The following is an 18,078-nucleotide window of genomic DNA, read 5'->3' as shown; positions in this document are numbered from 1 at the left end:
TTGGGTCAAGAAAACAGCAGATTCACATTAGCCAAGGGTCATCCATGACCGACACAGCTTTGTGTAATAGTGCAGGGACCTGAACTCCTGAGCTCCGTACACTGAGTTTCAGGCTTCCCATACTAGTAAAGTAAAACCTGGAAGCACAGGCATCAGAGTATAAATCAGTTCTTACCGCACATGAGAAAGGCTTTCAGCTTTTGATTTGAACTGATAGAATTTCTGGTCTTGTCATGCCCCAGAACGACAGCGGAGGTGTGGATGTTATAAATCCAAAAGGTCTCAGAGACAATTCACAGAGAATCAAGAATTCACAAAATAAGAAAACTGTACATACTAATCAGGTATGTTTTTTTCTTTTTTTTTCTTTCGAATATCCTTATGTAAATTCATAAACCTCAAATTCAATGTCAGTAATTGGCTGTGGTAATAAATCAAAGACAGCTATTTTAACAAAGCCTGAATTTGATCTAAAATTCATAAACTGACAGGGAAACGAGTTCTGTTCTCAGAAATACATGAAGGAAAAAACACAGAAAATTGAGAGGACATGTAGGATTCAGAAAAATGTTTTCTAATGTCATAATGGCTTCATACAAGATACAAAAGAGGCATCAGAAATGGTGATCAGAGGGAATACTATGGATGAGGAGTTGATATAGAAGCATTTTCTCCCAAGACGTTGGAAAAAGAGAAGCTGGAAACATTTGGTTTAATGATACAATCTTCCAGTCAGACATGGCATACATATTATTAAATACCTAGTCATCCAAAATAGGGGAAATTTCAGACAAACACAAACTGCAGGCAACAGCTCTGATGTACAACTGATGAAAGAACAGGAGAATACAATACAGGTGACTTCATAATAAACACATCCATTTTGACTTCTTTCAACTACGTTTGTTTAAGCTCACATAGTAAGTAGCTCACTATGAAGACATGAGAGTCAGGTTAAAAAAAACCACAGATATTTTACCAGTGCCATGTATTAATATTTTCACATCCACATTCCAGAAATAATCTGCTACTCTAAAAATTCCATTAAAAACTTCTAGTGATTTCTTGTGTTGTAATCATATCTACTTGCCAAGTTTGGTGATGGTATTGAAGCAGCACATAAGAAATAGAAGTTTCTCGATGCTGTGGATATTCTTTTCCATCTTCCAATATTTTTTTCATATGATCAGAGGCAGCAAAGGCATGCTGCTAAAGAAATGCCTCTGCTCTCAAAGTTGAAGTGATTCCAGATTTACAGTAGTGGAAAGGATCACTTGGACTGTTCTGATATACATTCCTGGAACTAGACCAGGATCTGAGATCTTAGGAGAGGAAGCTGGTAGACAGTACCTATGCCTTCCTCTTCAAAAAAGCCAGCAAAAAAGAAAATGTCAAAACAAAAAGAATAAAAGGACATTCAGAATTGATTGGAACTGTTGAAAAATGGAGAAAAGTAGTGGCAGTCAATGGAAGCTTGATTTTAATCAAATAAATCAGTTTCCCACTGAAAAGGTTCAGCTGGAAGCATTCAGTCACTACTTTGTGCAAGTGTAGCAGAGATACTTATACCCACACCGACACTTTCTCAGGCACACTGTGACTGAGGCAGAAGAGTTTATTTTGAGGCTCTGCAGAGTATGGACTTTGCTGTGCCCCTGCTGGCAGAAGTCCACGTGCTCCATGCAGCCCTTGGGTTAGCCTCAGCAAGGGCCAACACTGCCCAAGAACCAGATCTGATGTCATGTTTGGCCACGAAAAAAGAAGAAGAGGGGTTTGGATCCATTCTCCCTTTTCCTGTGTGTCTGCATAGAGTTCGACACAAAGTGATCTTCGATTTCAGATTTTCTTAACACCTTTTAATGTAGATGTAGGAAAGCATTTGTGACAATAAAATAGCGACATAATAATATTCTGGGCATATTTAAATGCATTGTAGACAATGTGAAAAGATGTAGATTGATGCTTTTTTATATTGAAATACTCAAAAGAAAAAATAGGTTAGACAAACAGTATATTTCACAAATTCAAAGAGCCAGAGCCTAGGCTGTGGATGATCCAGGCAAGCTCCTGGCCCAGGGAGGATACTGTGGCATGGGGGAGAGCAATGGGGGAGCACAGTCTGGCCTGGGCAGTACCTGAAGCGGGGGGCACTGGGAATGGTAGTGGGGATGGAGGCAGGAGGTGTGGGACATGGGCTTCGAGCTGTGACCAGGAGAGAGGACATGGTGCCACAGGGAGTGCAGGTGCCTGCAAACATGAAAGCATGGCTCTTTGACCCAATCGACTCCTGATTTATAATGTAGATTCAAAAATCTGTGAGAAGGACTGGCATGCAACATACTGCAAATTTAAGCCCAGAAATAAATGATATTTCAATACTATCAGCACCCAGAGTCCCCCAGGTGAGAAGCCCACCTCCTACAACCACTGAGAAGAGTGCTCCCTGTTACCAAAACAATAGCAACTTAGTAGGCAGCAGCATCTGCATTTTTCAGGTTTGCTTTATTTCACAGTCAAGACCAAAGACAGAAAGAAATTGAGTATAGCAAAAATGCAGATGTAAGTTACAGTGCAGCTCCACAGAACCACATGACTCCCACCACCCCTCCAAAAACTGCAATCAAGAGGACAGAGAGTCCTGTCCTTGTCACGCTGAGCTTTCTCCTAGGGGAACAAATAGCAGCTTCTACATACATACTCCTCCACACCATTTTAATTACTGGCCATGTGTTAATTCTGCCTTTGAGCTGGTTCAAGTCTCTCACTAGGAGCCAACCGAGGGCTTTCCAGGACTTTTGGCAGCACCTGCAGCAGGAAAGCCAGACAGAAGGCAGGGGCCAGGGCAAGGTCCGCAGTGGGCCTTGCTTCACGCAGCAGTTTGGGGAATGCTGTTAGCACAAATAATGGTGACACAAAACAAAAAGTTAAAGTCACCTGCAGCCTGCCACTGCTCCAAGTGGTTGGCACAGCAGGCCAGCTCCTCTCGAGAGGGTTGGACATGACCACCAGCTCAGGAAAACACTGCCTGCCTTCACCATGGTCCTGACTGGACGCCCAAGGGCAGGCGACCAGTCACGCCGCCCTGGCATGGCATTAAAACAAGGAGGCGTGAGTGTGGCACAGGGGCCACGCTGCTGCCTTTGAAGGTAACGGTCGCCTGCCCCAAGTTGCTGTCCCCTCCGCAGGCCCCGCCACGAGCGTGGAGGTACATACCCACGGCACAGGCGCTTTCCCTCTGCCCCTCTGGACCAGGCCAGGGGAAGTAACAGGGGGTGAGCACAGCAGCCTCCACAGGTGCGCCGAGCAACTTCGGGGGCTGTGCTGCTCCCAGCCTCCTCAAGGACAGTCCTCGAACATGGTGGAGGTCAGACTGTGGTTGTTCAAAAGCTTTAATGCAGCCGGGCTTATGTGGATTCAGGTGGCAAAAAGGTGTGTTCCTGATGAAAATGTGCTGTCACCTGGCCAAATTTCAAGTCTCTGCTACAAAGCCCATGGATGCTAGCTCTCTTTAAAGGATCGTTACCTGTTACCATTTCCCAACAGCTTTTCTTAAGAATAAATTTATTGGCTTAGTTAAATTTTTACAACAATAAGCCCCACCCCTTTAACCATTCTCCATACATAAAATTTCCACCATATTAAAGTTCTGCAGAGAGAGAAGCAACAAAAACAGGGGGTCGTCAACAGGAGGTGCTGGGCAAGCTGGCTAATTAGCAGCTCTACTATCCCTACCTGCAGCCCTCCCCTTTTGGCATGTATGCAGTGGTACTCTGTATGGGGCCCTCTTCAGCTCTGAGTAACACTGGTGGGTTTTTTCTCCTTTATTTTCCCTTTCAAAATGGTGTGGATGGGTTGGGAAAGTTCACAGCCACAGTCTAACCACTGGGTTTGCCTGATACTGATCACAGCGTTGGTGGCAGACAGGAGAGATGGAGCCATGCACTCAGTGCAGACAGGAAAGTCTTGGGACTGCTTCAGCCATCTGCCAGCGGGGATCTGTTTTTTCACACCTTATTTAACAAGTGTGCACCCCTCTCACAGCTTTGGCACCAATCTGTTTTCCAGGAGGATGAATACATCAATATTGAGAGCGATCTGCATGAAAACAAACGTGATTCAGTAGATGATGAGCAACCACGCTTGAAAGGGTAATGTCTTTTGGATGAGTAAATTTTCCACTCATTTCATCCTGGCCTAAGCAATAAGCTGCCAGTGTTTTTGCTTCTGGAGCGACAGCTCTAAATTTCACTGCCATACTCCTATGCTACACAGACCTTCATATTGCCTAGCCATTTGTGTAACACAGAAACACATTGTATTTAAAATTATTATACTTTTCAACTGACACGTGTGATCGTGGAACTATCCTTCTAAAGCCTTGCAAATTAAAGGAGCGATATTTTTTCTTTTGGTACATTAAGTACTTTTCCAACATTTCCATAAGACCATTTTTTAAAGAGAGGTCTTAAACAGTGATCTCTTTCAGGAAGTTGAAGATTCATTATTGTCCTTCATTTTGCATAGCTATTTACCCAAATGCAAAATAAGAATAGCTGTAAAAAAAGCCAATTTGATGGAGCAGAATTTTTACACTTCATTAACACTGGTGCCAAGTGACCACACAGTGAGAGCACACATCTACATTTTACTTGAGGATTAGTTTTTTTGGTGAAAACTACAAACCCTGTATAAGACATTAAAAAAATTAAGATACAATACTTAAAATTATGTTTTAATGTCTTAGTGTTTTTCTGTCATATTGAAACTTCATATAAACCTTCATAGAAATCATACTGTACTTTTCCCCTGATTTCTATGACTGCATTCTGTTACACAGTGCACCGTTTCAGCTTTGAACCTGTCTTTCTATCAGCAGATTCTAGCAACTCGCTTGCCGGATATCTTAGATAGGAGTTTGTCTCACTCAAATTGGACTACTTGGAAAGGTCTCATTCCTGTACAAATGATACACTTACATACAGAAGAAGTTGTGAAGATTTTAATTATGCTTTCGAGTTGTACATAAACAGAACTTAAAGACTTGTTAATATGATCAGGTTTACTGATGCCATCATATTAAAATACTGCTTCAAAAATCTAGCAAATGTATTTAGAAGTCACTTAAATATTCTCTCATTTCTCCTCTCTGTTCTTTGGAGATTTGTCATTCCTTTAGCAGTACATAACATGAAATACTTTCTTGTTTAAAACATTTAGGGTCTGGTCTAGCAAAAACAAAAGCTGAGATTTGATAGATCAAACATTCAAGTTTGATAAGCCTCTCCAGCGGCAGGCATCCAGCGTCTCCCCAGAAGTAAGCTAATTGCACAGGCAAGTGTTGGCACGCAAACGGCTGTACAAGGTTAGTGGGGTCTCTCCCCCCCAAACTCTGGCCCACAGGAGTCACTCAACAAGAGGCATCTCTGCACAGAGATGGGTTGAGCTGAGGCAGAGATGAAGCCTTTGTGTTTTTTATTCATTCCTGTTTATTTGTACTCCCATGGAGAGCCGTGGGATAAATAAGGTTTAATTCACAGGGCTTACTGTTCCCTAGGTCCCCTTATTCTTCCATCAGCAGCAGGTACCATTGCCTCAAGCAGTGAAAGCTCCTTGTAGGCTGGAAGCTGAAGTGCACTGCTCTATTCTGATTACATTCAGGCTACGGCTTGTTCTATGCTCTTCGGTTTTGTAGTCGGTTTTTTTTACTTTGTCTAGGTTTATTTTTGTGTTGAGCACCTGATAAGGGCAATGGTACCTCTACCAAGTCATTTTTTGCAAATTAGCTCCTAAAAGCAGGCACTAATGTGATCTAATGTCTTCCTTGTATCTGCTCAAAAGGGGCATTCACAAAGCGTGCCTCAATTTTGAATGTGTCATCGATGTCTTTCAACAGATAGTACTGGATAGCCTGTGGTCTGAGACACAACCCCTTTGAAAGATCAGTCTGTTGATAACAAGGATTCACTACATGTGCAAGGTGTCAACATTCACTTATAGAGTACATGCAGACCAGAAAAAGGATTTCTGAGTTGCAAAATGCAAGCAAGAATAGTTTTGGCATATAAAAATATTTCACATTAAAGTACTCCTTTAAATGTGCTTAAGTGATATCTGCTTTTTCAACACCTTTGGTTAAGTAAAAGCCATCAGCAGCATGCTGCACTTTAAGCCCATAGGATCAGCTTTTAGAAAATAATGTTTCCTTAGTAAATTAACCAGATTTCATAAGGAAGATGTTTTTTCTGCCACCTTTCACAACAGAGCTGCACATTTATTACATATCTGCCTAAACATTTAAGATATCCTGGTACCAAAGTGATAATCACTTAAATTAGTAAAATAACAAGGGAGAGAGAGATGTTAGAGCAAAGAAGAGATTGCTAGGAATTGTAATCTTAAAATAACAATTTTAAATGCCAAAGGACTCATAAGTAGTGGTAACAGATAGTAGATAATATTTTTTCCTTTTTTTGGTTGATGGATGAACCATAAATTTGATAAAGTAACTCTGGTTTATTCATGCATCTGTCTCTCATTTCTCCTTTTCTTTCTTCTCCTGTTGTATCTAATCTCTCTGCTGAGATTGGGTAGATAACCTAATGTTCTTACAAGTAAAAAAAAAAAAAGAGCTATGATTTGTGAGACAACAGGAATTCCCAGAACTAAAACTGAAATATCAAAAGCAATCAAGATTTCTCAGAGACCCTGTTACTCTTTGTACTGGTGAAGGAGTAAGTTCCTGCTCTGCTGTTCTGAGTGCTGATATGAATTAAGTTAACATTCCTTGTTTCTCTCCAATTTCTTTCAAATTAATTGATTTTTTTTTTAGTACCGAAAAGAAGGGTATTTGTGCTGAATTGTCATGTGCATCTGACTCCAGCTGCATCTAGTTTCCAAACAAGTATGGTCTGGATAATTAGCATCTCTAAATATAACGTTGCCTTTATAGACTGTAGGGTGTGAGGCATCGTTTTAGAAAGACAGAGCTATAGCTGTGGTTTCTTTTTCGGCTTGCACAATATGAGGATGTTTATTTAGCTACAGCTTTTTTAACTGAAATACATCCGCATCACCAACATACTTAACACCAGAAATCTGTGTTGAATTAACTCCCTTAACTGCTATTTCCCTAAATTTCAGCCTCCCTCATGAAATCACTCTGTTACCCTTAGTGAGATGAGAAAAGAACAAAAGTGAAGTATGTAATAATTGGAAGAACAGATACTAGAATAAAACATTCAAATATAACAAATCATTTTAGCTTCTATGAACTAATGAGTCTTAGATGAAAAGTTAACATAATTAACAACCAAATTTTCAAATATCCAGAAACATCTATGCACACTGTAATAAGGTTTTAGATGGATATTGGTTATTTTGCACACACAAATGCAGCCTTAGGCCTTCGCAACTATAGCAACACTACTGCTCCACATAGCAATGCTGGGCTGGCTATATTAACAATCTTTGTGGGCCTAGTAATGGGCACTGAATCTTCAACTACCTACCCAGTTTGCACTAACCCTGTTGGCAGACGTCACAGAAGAGCTGTGCTTCAGAGGCTAGCCCAATTGACCTGCTAACTTCGGCCCATGGGATAGTTGATGTATTGGTCCATTAGATATCTGCCAGATTTTCTTTTTCAGTTGTCCAACATCAAACGAAAGAAGTCCCCCCCAAAAGCTCTGCAGATCTCAGCACGATCTTCTTTGGCACTTTGGGATCCAAATTTAACCCATACCAAGTGCAACATACTCCAGTGGAGAAATTTTGATCAATTTAACCTGATCTTCCTGTGCAAATTACTCTTCTTTTTTATCTACAGCTTAAGTTTCTGTTCTGTTTTTTGCATTTTCCTAGGCATTTCGAAAAGAAATATGATAAAGCCTGTGAATTTTGCAAGAAACATAAAACCAGAATTCACTACGTGATCTATGGAATTTTAATAACAGGTACAGTATATTACACCCAGGGTTGCTGAAGCCTTATTTATCTATCTATATGAGATTATAAACTGTGCCTGTCTTCTATCTGGTACAAAAACTCTTGACTGCCTTAAAGAATGCATTTGAAAGGAGGTAAAAGTTAATTTAGTCCCAGAGAATGCTCCAGATTGCAAAACCTCTGCTCATTCCCAAACTTAACAAAAGCAGAGACCTTGCTACACTGCTTCTCCAGCATGTTTCAGCTCTGACTAGCAATTACATTTGGGGTAAAAGGGTAGTTCAGTCTTTGTGTCTACTCCATTACCAGCCTCCTCCAAGAGGCCCGTTAAATTACAGTTTTAGGAACTTGCCCAAAACCATGAAATCACATTAAAAAGAGTCAGGCACCAACTTGGACTGAAATTAAGTCAGCAGGCTGGAAATGAAAGTTTTCTGTTCTGACCCATATCACTTGATATCCACACTGCAAAGTTATTCAGATGTTCTTCTTTGCCCCTTTCCTAATTAGTCAGTAGGCTGGTTTGTTTCCTTCCACTTCACCAAGTTTCTTTTTGACATCCTCCTACTTGAACACTGCGAACACGTAGACCAAAAATATGCCTGTGTGATAGGCATCAGCATACCATGAAGTGGCTATAAAAGGGCCGCTTGCGTGCTGAATAACCTGCCCTCCTAGCATCAGCTCATCTTGCTTTGTCATAGTACAGACATATCTTGGCTCAAGAAAACGAGAGAGTTCTAAGGGTGTGTCAGGGTTTCATGCATTAATTCCATAAAAAAACAAGTTGCCTTACAAAAATCAGTAGTTCTTCTCCTTATTTGCCATAGACAAAATCAGATTATTATTTACAAGAACTGAATATTTCATTGGCCAGCACGTATTAGCAATGAACCTGCGAAATGACAAGTCATTTCACAGCTACTTTATGAAAGAAACTACTTCTAAGCTTCCCAATTACTTGAGAGGGCCATCAAATCAGGCAATTGACAAATGTCTCTAAGTGTTTCTTCTAGTTTTATTGGATAAACTCATTCTCCTGTGAAAGAAGGAACAAGGCCCATTGTTCTTAATTCTGTTTTTACACAGGAAAAAGCAGTTCTGTAGATGTGTTTAATTTTCCCGAGTGATTGACATGTTTGATATGAACTTGGCTTGGCCAAAGCATATAACCTGCTCTGACAGGATGAAAGCCACCTTTCATATCAATAAGCATATCGTAAGTAACAACACTACCTATAAAAGCTAAATTTTTCAGTATTTAAGCCGAGTCAGAAAAGCACTTAAAAGATAAACACAGGCCTGATTTTAAGCCCATCCTTTAAATTTAAGATTTGATTCTGTTTTGAAAAAGACCAACCTAACTGACATGTATATTCTTGTTTCTGTGACAGCATACTTGGCGGTAGTTATTGCAGCCTGCAGCTTGAATTTTCAGAGAGCCTTGCCACTCTTTATCATCACTGTCCTAGCCATCTTCTTCATCTGCTGGGATTTTTTAATAGCTAAGTATGAAGACAGAATTGCGGCATTCTTTTCCCCTGGAAGAAGTTATCTGGAGAAACACTGGTTTTGGCTGAAATGGTAAATATTAATTACTTCCTATTTATGCAGAAGGACAAAGCATTAGTCAATTTAGCCCCATAATTTTATTTCAGTTTACATCCCCATAAGCACAGGGAGATGGATCAATCGTACAAATTGCAATAAGATCAAAGAATACATACAGAATAATTCAATATTTTCCAGTTTATAGATTTCAAGCACATCTTTAAGATTGCAATACAGCAGCTAGGTATCAAAAATCTTGACAGAAAGTGTAAAAAAATACCTCAAATTGATATACGACAGGTTTGTTGTTGCAAGAGAACATGTTCACAGAAGTTCAGGTGTATTGTCACCTTCTGCATTCATTCTGCAAGCCAGAAAGTGCCTCACTGTCACTTGTTCAGCAAGCTGTGAGATTCGTAAAAATCTTAACAACTGTAATGTATGCAAACTGCTAAAGACTGAATTGTGTTATCTAGACACTACTTGTTCACATATCCCCATAGCGATTTTTACACACCATTACAGCCTGTAGGCGGAAACAGTTGTCAACTCTGAGAAAAGTGGGGAGAGAACTGCAAAAGAAAATATGACAGGGAAGTCATGGACCTCAGCTGCAGCAGAAGCCTACTCCTCAGAAAGGGCTAGCATGTTTCCATAGGGGAAGGGTGGATGTGGATGGGTCCTGCAGTGCAATTATACCTGCATGGTTAAACTATTAGAATTATATTTCTCTCTGGACAAACTTTTGTGGAAGTTTAGTCTCCAATATGTATAGCTCCTGATACTGGCTACATACTTTTAAGTAGTCAAGTTTTAACTGACGAATAAACATAACGAGCACCCTGAAAAGTCCCACAACATTTCAATGCAGAATTGGCATCACAGAGCTCTTTAGAATTACATTTCATCTGGTAGATAAATGGTAGATACTTAGATCTGGTAGATACTTATTCCAAGTATTCCTGAGCAGTTATCAGGAATATTTAAGTTATTCCTGGGAAAATGGGGAGCCAAAGGAAGCTCATAGACCAAAGAAAAGACCAAATGAAATCTCATTAAAAAAGAAAAGGAAATCGGCCAGCTGCCTTCTATCTCAGCCAGGTCACCTTCTATCTGAGGGAGAAAGAGCTCTAAGGAGAAGTCATTCTGGGCTCAGGAAAATGTCCCAGCTTATTCTTAAGATTTTGAAATGGTTTTGCCATAGGAGTAGGAATTTCTAAGAAAGATGCTATAAAGACTGTGGTCCTTCTGCTCAGGAGCCACATTAGAGAGTAGTATCACACAGGTACCTCCATTAGATGATCTCTTTGGGGGAAGGAGCAAACAGAACAGGAGCACCCTGATAAGCAGATGGAACAAGCCAGGGGCAGTAAGTGCTGTATTACCTGGGCTGCAATCCTTAAATCGTACATATCACAGATTAAGTCTTTAACTGTAGATCACGGATTCCTCCAAGAGACAGAAATTCTCTCAGGTGTAGAAAGCATTATTCAGCATTGCAATGGCCAAGCCATTTTGTAGAGTTGGCCTGCAATATTTTTGATCCAGGTCTGAAAATGGAATTTAGGTATCTAGCTACCACTGAAATCAGTGGAAGCTAAAAAACTGTTAGACACAAGTAACATTAAAGAACAGGGACTATGTTTAGTTTTCCCCTCTGTAAATGGGATGATGTATTTCCTTGTCTCTCAGTCTGTTGTTGTGATAATTACCTTCAATATGCAAGCTGAATACAGTTCTGTGATAGTGGGGACCATAGAAACACTGGACACAGATTTTGTCATTGTTTCTGAGATAGCTAAAATTGTTGTAATTAAAATTTATTTTTCTAAACAGACTACTGCTGGTTACAAAGAAGTAAACAGTTTATAACCTGCTCCTCAGTAGTGTTTTTTTCATAGGTCCACCAGTTAAACAGCATACTGCAATTCATAAAAAACACAGCCTGTCTTGCCCAGAGCTAAGAAAAGATTCAATAAAGAAGACAGGAAAGGAAAAGGAGGATGGAGTGAAAAAGGAGGGTATCTTCTCACACTTCATTTAATAGAAATAACTCCCAGAAAATAGTCACTCGTGCTTTATTGGGTTTCCCCCACACTCTGACTTTGGGGACATGGTTGGAGGACATTTCTTCTGGATGCCACCAAGGGATGTTGTTGTCAGAGTTGCATCAGCAAAGGCAGATTCCCGTTTGTGTAAAGCTACACGTTTCAGCTTAATACATTGCTCAGAGAGTTCACTCACAGACAGAGTTGTAAATGTTGTGGGGAGGGGAAGGGGAAGGAATACCTGGTCTTCTTCAGGATGTCATACTTGACACTTTTTTTTTCCTAGGGTGTTGTGTGCAGCTCTTATTATAACTATCATCTGCTGGCTCATCTTTGACACAGCAAAACAGGGATCCTGCCAGCTGATCTCCTTTGGTGGGCTTGTGATGTATGTTCTCTTGACGTTTATTTTTTCCAAATACCCAACCAGAGTGAGTATTTAGTCCATGTTGGATCTTTTGGGGGGGTTTTGTTCAATGTCTCAAAAGCTATTCCCCTACCCTAGCACCAAGTTTAGTAAGAGTAACAGAAACCCATGAACATCAAAATTCAGGCTTGCCAAAAGCCAGTGATGTATTTCATTTCTGAGGAAAGTAATTTTGCTCTGACATCTTGGGGAGCATGTGTGGGGCTGTACCAGCATCTGGCTCTCACTATTTTGGGAGGCCACTGTGCATCCTTTGTTCCAGCCCTGATGCAGATTGGAACACATTTGCTCCTGGAGCATCAGTGCAAGCTGAGGCAGGCCTGCTCCATGCTTTCCACCCACAGGAGTCTCACCGCAGTCCTCAGGACATCACAGGCACTTATTTGAGGACACTGTCATCACAACAGCACAAATCACATGGAACTGGAGGCGTGCTTCCCTCGTGTAGCTTTTAATCCCTCACAAGTTTGATTCCCACTGCAAATGCAGCAGCTGAGGCCAAGCTGAGGTCCTCACTTTTCACTAACCCATTCCCATAGGCTTGTCAATGCCATTTATTTTAATTTTCCAGCTGAGATGTCCACTCTGTACTGCTGTGATATTACAAAGGGGTTACTTCAGCCACCACAACTCCCACCTCAGCTTTTACCCCTGTGTGCATGCCTAGCATGCAGTGCATGTTTTCATCAGTCATATATTAATCCTTTGTCCAGGTCACCAAGTTTCACCAACATTTTTTCAACACTCTTGCATCAGTGCTGAGGCTTTCCTAAGAGAAGAAGTCCCCTCAGCAGGGACTAATGGACCTGCCACTCCCCATCCTTTGCATATGGTGCTGTCTCCAACTGAGGTGAAAACTCATGTATTCCAAATGCATTGTGCTCTCCCATGGGTCCTCATTACACCTAATTGGCTTGTGTTATTCAAATATCATCTGAATAAATTAGAGAGTGCCATCTCAGCTCTTTGTCTTGTAAATAATCAGATTCAATTTTCACAAAACAAAGATGTTTTCTGAGGCAGCAGAGCAGAAATCTGCAGTGTAGTGAAGAGAGACTGGTCACAGGCAACCACAGTTTTTCCTACAACTGCCTTTATGTCGTACAAATTGCAATACCTAACTGTGAGTAGTTCTCAAGTATCAAAGCTCTTTAAAGCTGGGGAACAGAAACAGAGTTGAAATTACCCAAGCACACAAAAAAAACCTGTAGCAAAATCTCCTTATTCCTAGTCCAGATATGTGAAGAATCTGCATGCTTCGTTACTTCGTTTTTGATGTTTCCATTCCAGTTTAAAAAAAAAAAAAAAAGAATCATGTCTGTTGCCCTCATGTACGTCTATTTCATCTATAAACTGTAGCACAGGAAGAACTATCTCTCCTTTTCCTACTACTTGATTACTTGCAGTTTGTAATGGTGAAATGGGCACGTCCATACTTACCTAGCCAGGCTTTCAGCAGCTACCTCAGATGGAGACATCCACCTTGCAGAGTTCTCAAATTAGGAGAGGTGATTCACACTCCAAGTCCCCTACAATCTGTTTTGGCAGCTGCTCCTTTCCTGTAGTATAGTCAGACAATCGCCTTACATTATTTTAACAAACAACTAAAGTAAATTATTATTTATTTAAATAAGAATATAAAATTATTTTTATTTTTCTGTCCATCTAGGTTACTTGGAGACCAGTATTTTCAGGAATAGGAATGCAGTTTATTCTTGGGCTTCTTATTCTGAGGACCAAAGTGGGGTTTGATGTGTTTAACTGGCTAGGCACTCAGATCCAGGTAAGCTACTGGGCAAAAATTTGGTTTTTATATAATTTTCTGTCTTGAGACTCTTACATAACAGCCAGGCAATTCAAGGGTCTGTTTGCCACCGGATGTTTTCCCCTCTTGAGAAAAACCGGGTTCTTAGAAAGGTAATTGACTACCTGAATTCAACCTTCTCATTTCTTTTTTGTCCAGTTAATACATAACCATGTGGGACAGGCTGATGAGTAATGGCCAGAGTGACCCTGTTTCCTAATGGCTTTACCATCCTTGGGCTGAAATTATAACTTGCACCCTCCAAACACAAAACCACTATTGTGCCAGGGCACGCATAGAAACTCTTACACCTGACCCAACTCCAAAGCATCCTTGCAATAAACCTGATACACTGAAAAGCCTTGGGATTTAGCAAGGCAGAACCACTGTTGTCTTCAGAGTAGCCACAGTCCTGGCCCCAGGGGCATTTCATAGCTCTCACAACATACAAGAAAATGAATTCAACTACAGGTGGCAAAATCCACAGCTGCAAGCAGCAAAGGATCTCTAGAGGGGGGACGGGATCCGTCTGTGGGTTGTCCCCACAGGCAGTCTGCAGGCACAAAGGTTTTTTTAAAAAGTCCATTACTGTAAAGTAATAAATAAGAGAAATCCAAAATGCAGATCAGAGAGTACCCACCAAAGGACATTCAGACTTTTCACCCCAGGGATACTATTCACACAGCTGTTCTTCACAGTAAGGATAATTAAGCACATTTAAAACAAGACAGTGCAGAATGTACTGTCTCTGCGCGGGAGCGAAAACACAGGTCTGACGTCTCTCTGTCTGCTAATCTGCAAGCAGTGGGAGTCATCTGGGTTTTGTCACCAGGTTCTCAGTCTCCCCTTTCGTCTCCAACTGGAGTGGGTCTGGTGCCCCCTTTCGTTAGCTCCGTATGGCTTACGGTCACTCCTGTCATAACTCATTACTCTAGCTATTACATCTCCATTTTAAACTGTAACATTAATTGCATATGTTGGCATCAGGAGTATAAAAATGCACCACTATATCAGAATTAAAAAGTAGAAGATTTTTTTTAGGCTAGCTTTTGGCTACTCCTTTCAAAACTCATTACTTCAGCCATTAAATATCCATTTTAAACTGTATTGTTTATTGCACTTATTAGCATGAGAGGGAGTGTAGAAATGCACCACAGTATCGGGATTAAAAAATAATTTTTTCTTTTAGTATAGCTTATGGCCTTTATCGTGTTGGGTACTGCAGGAAAATGTGCCCTATGCCCTTGCTGTTTATCTACATACTCTGAAGCAGCGTGCCCTCTTGGCAGGGCAAAGCAGAGACCCTCGGTTTAGCCTGACACAGTCAGTGAAGCCTGGACCCATACAGAGCAAAGCACAAGCTCCTTGGACCTCACCAGATCTCTGCAGACAACTAGCAGTATTTGCTTAGTTTTGGCAGGGACCCAGAGCTTATGGCTAACTTTCTTTGCTTTCTGTCCCTAGACTTTTCTGGAGTACTCTGACACAGGTGCTAAGTTTGTGTTCGGTGAGAAATATACAGATCATTTCTTTGCTTTTAAGGTAAGACAGGTTTTATATATACTGTATGTGGCAGATAGACAACAGAAAAAGGAACAGTATGGCTGGGAAATAAATTGTTTGTATGTCTTGTGATACCAGTGCACTCACCAGAGAAATCAGCTAAGAGGTGAACTATTCCTTACTGTGTGACACTCCAAACAGAAAATTTCGAAGCGCCACATAAAGCCCTTGATTTACTGCCATACACTGAGTTAGGTTAAACTTATTTGGGCTAATTATAACAACATATATTACAAGTAGACAGAACTTTGGGATACATTTCTACAAGGAATAAGTTAAAAGGCTCCTACCTGGTCCCTGTAAGAAATATTACCTCCAGACTATCTTCCCCACCTCTCCACAAGTAAAGGTGCTATATCATGCTATGCTGGTCTATCCTAAATTGCTGTGCAAACCACTGCCTCACAGACATTGTCCCTGTATAAGTGGAAAGCCTAGATGTATACTTATACCAGGTAGAAGAGGTAGAAGCTGCCCATGCATAAGCAGGAAGAATTACATTACATTATTATTACATTAATAAGATCCCAGTGAGATTTCCCAGCTCTCCTTTAGGAGACCTTGTTGGGAAACTGCTGGAATACAGCTTATGTGCTCTGTGGTCTCTAACCTGTACCAGCATCCTCTCTGGTTTTGCTCCCACACTTACCCCATGCTATAATACCTGCTTAGGTTGGATTCAAGAACATATAAAGCAAAAAAAATCCCCCAAAACATCCATGAGAAATTTATCAGGACTTTCTCAGAGACCATTCTTCTGTCTGGTATTTCAGACACCTGACCATGGACTTACACACCTTTTATCTTCTTTTTTTCTGGAGGTGATATTCCAAACTGGATATTCTTTACATTTAGCTCTTTCACTACTTAAGAAAGAAGATGCTACCTGTAAAATATGCTGCTACTAAGAATAGAATCATAGAGTAATTAAGGTTGGAAGAGACCTCTAAGATCATCAAGTCCAACTGTCATAGTCAGAACATCTTAGAGGGGAAAAAAATGAAGCATTTCAGAAAGAAATATAAATTATATTTTAATTGCAGTATTTTTGTACTTTCCTTTTGTTTCACTTTCCAGTCTCCTCTCACCTTTACTCTACTGAGCACTCAAATGACATTTTGCATTCAAAATTACATATTTTGGGGGTGAAATGGTTTAATTCCTACCCCCAATGTTATTTTTCCTGTGTTTTTCCACAATGCCTTATGAATATGATTTTTTCAAAGTGATTTTTTTAATGCCTCAGCGGTGATGCAAATTACTTTGCTGACTAAAGCCATAACTAAGGACAAGACAGTCAAAAGTCAGCCTTATTCTATGAGATAAGCTGGCAAAAGATGTGAAATTTCTAGAAGAGGATGACAGGGACAAGTAGGTTATTTTCACACTGAAAAACAAGAAGGCAAAACCCGTGAGCTGATTTTCAGAGCTGCATATGTCTTGGTATAGGTATATACAGGGTAAACAGAGTGGCAGACAAGTGCACAGCAACACCAAAACATGCTCCATCTGCTCCTCCTGTAGAAAGAGATTTTTCTTTTCCAACGTCAGTGACAGCCTGCCTATTCTCTCTTGAAACACTTGTCGTTTATTTAGAGATCAAGATGGCCAAAAGTGCTTTTTTGTGTCTTTCAAATATTTTATGATGTTTGCAGGTAGTGCTGAGCTGTCCAAATCTTGCCCCAAGATATTTCAAAGTGCCCTCCAAAAGAGAAATGTCTCAATCTCGGCTTAGCTGTTGAGAGAGAGTAGACAAGTGATAGGGTATGTCTTCGCAGAGTTTAGTCAGAGCCCAATGGTATCCATACCGCATCCTTAGCAGTATGCAGGGACACCTCAGTTTCCTGCTAACTCAGATGGACACAGTTACCAGAGCAGACACATCCCTTGCATGCACCCCCTGCATGTTCTGACCCGTCCCACTACAGCCTTTGAGCACATAGTCTTGGAAGCACTAATTAGTCATAAATACATGCATTTGCATGCATAAACTGGGTTATTTTAAATGCGTATTTGTGTAGGCAGATGCAGAGTTTCAGAGTTCTGAAAAAAACACTTGCCCATATAAGCAAGCACACCCAAGTACTTAGGTAGTTGGAAAAAAACTCTTAGTACTAAGTCATCTATCCTGTTGACTACGAAAGGCAAAGTTTGCTTTGAGCAAGCAGGAAGTTAGACTTCTGTTAACATCAGTAGCTTCCCTTCTATGCCAGGAGGATTACGACTCCCTGACAAAGGCTTTGTTTTGAAGGTCAGGCTTTAGGAGTGTCTGAAGCCAGGATGTTCCTTAAACATCAATAGCAATTTCTCCTTTAAAGGAACATAGAAGTAAGGAGGGGAGGCAGCAAAACTGCAACCATGGACTTCCGGAGGGCGGACTTTGACCTGTTCAGGACGCTGGTTGAGAGAGTCCCTTGGGAGACAGTCCTGAAGGGCAAAGGGGTCCAGGAAGGCTGGACGATCTTCAAGAAGGAAGTCTTAAAGGCGCAGGAGCAGGCTGTCCCTGTACGCCGCAAGAAGAACGGGCAGGGAAGACGACCGGCCTGGCTGAACGGGGAGCTTTTGCTGGGACTCAGGAAAAAAAGGAGAGTTTACCGCTTGTGGAAGAAGGGGCAGGCGACTCAAGAAGAGTACAGGGATCTCGTTAGGTCGTGCAGAGAGGAAATGAGAAAGGCAAAAGCCCAGCTAGAACGCAACCTGGCCGCTGTCGTTAAAGACAACAAAAAAAGTTTTTACAAATA

At 40.9% G+C, this 18,078-nt stretch overlaps 1 protein-coding gene across 1 annotated transcript in view; it reads left to right on the top strand.

Moving 5' to 3' along the window:
* The first annotated feature begins 233 nt into the window (after positions 1-233).
* The window catches only part of SLC28A3 (solute carrier family 28 (concentrative nucleoside transporter), member 3), a 38,782-nt gene continuing 20,937 nt past the window's right edge, over positions 234-18,078 (top strand). Inside the window, exons 1-7 of the mRNA XM_009328192.1 lie at positions 234-344; positions 4,066-4,148; positions 7,861-7,952; positions 9,339-9,528; positions 11,830-11,974; positions 13,640-13,753; positions 15,239-15,316. Coding sequence (XP_009326467.1) covers positions 234-344; positions 4,066-4,148; positions 7,861-7,952; positions 9,339-9,528; positions 11,830-11,974; positions 13,640-13,753; positions 15,239-15,316 — 813 coding nt within the window. The remainder of the gene's footprint in view (positions 345-4,065; positions 4,149-7,860; positions 7,953-9,338; positions 9,529-11,829; positions 11,975-13,639; positions 13,754-15,238; positions 15,317-18,078) is intronic.

The sequence above is a fragment of the Pygoscelis adeliae genome, unplaced genomic scaffold (genome assembly GCF_000699105.1).
Source record: "Pygoscelis adeliae isolate BGI_AS28 unplaced genomic scaffold, ASM69910v1 Scaffold45, whole genome shotgun sequence".
Classification (NCBI taxonomy): domain Eukaryota; kingdom Metazoa; phylum Chordata; class Aves; order Sphenisciformes; family Spheniscidae; genus Pygoscelis; species Pygoscelis adeliae.
Note: the sequence above shows the minus strand (reverse complement) of the source record. Positions and strands in the feature narration are given on the sequence as shown.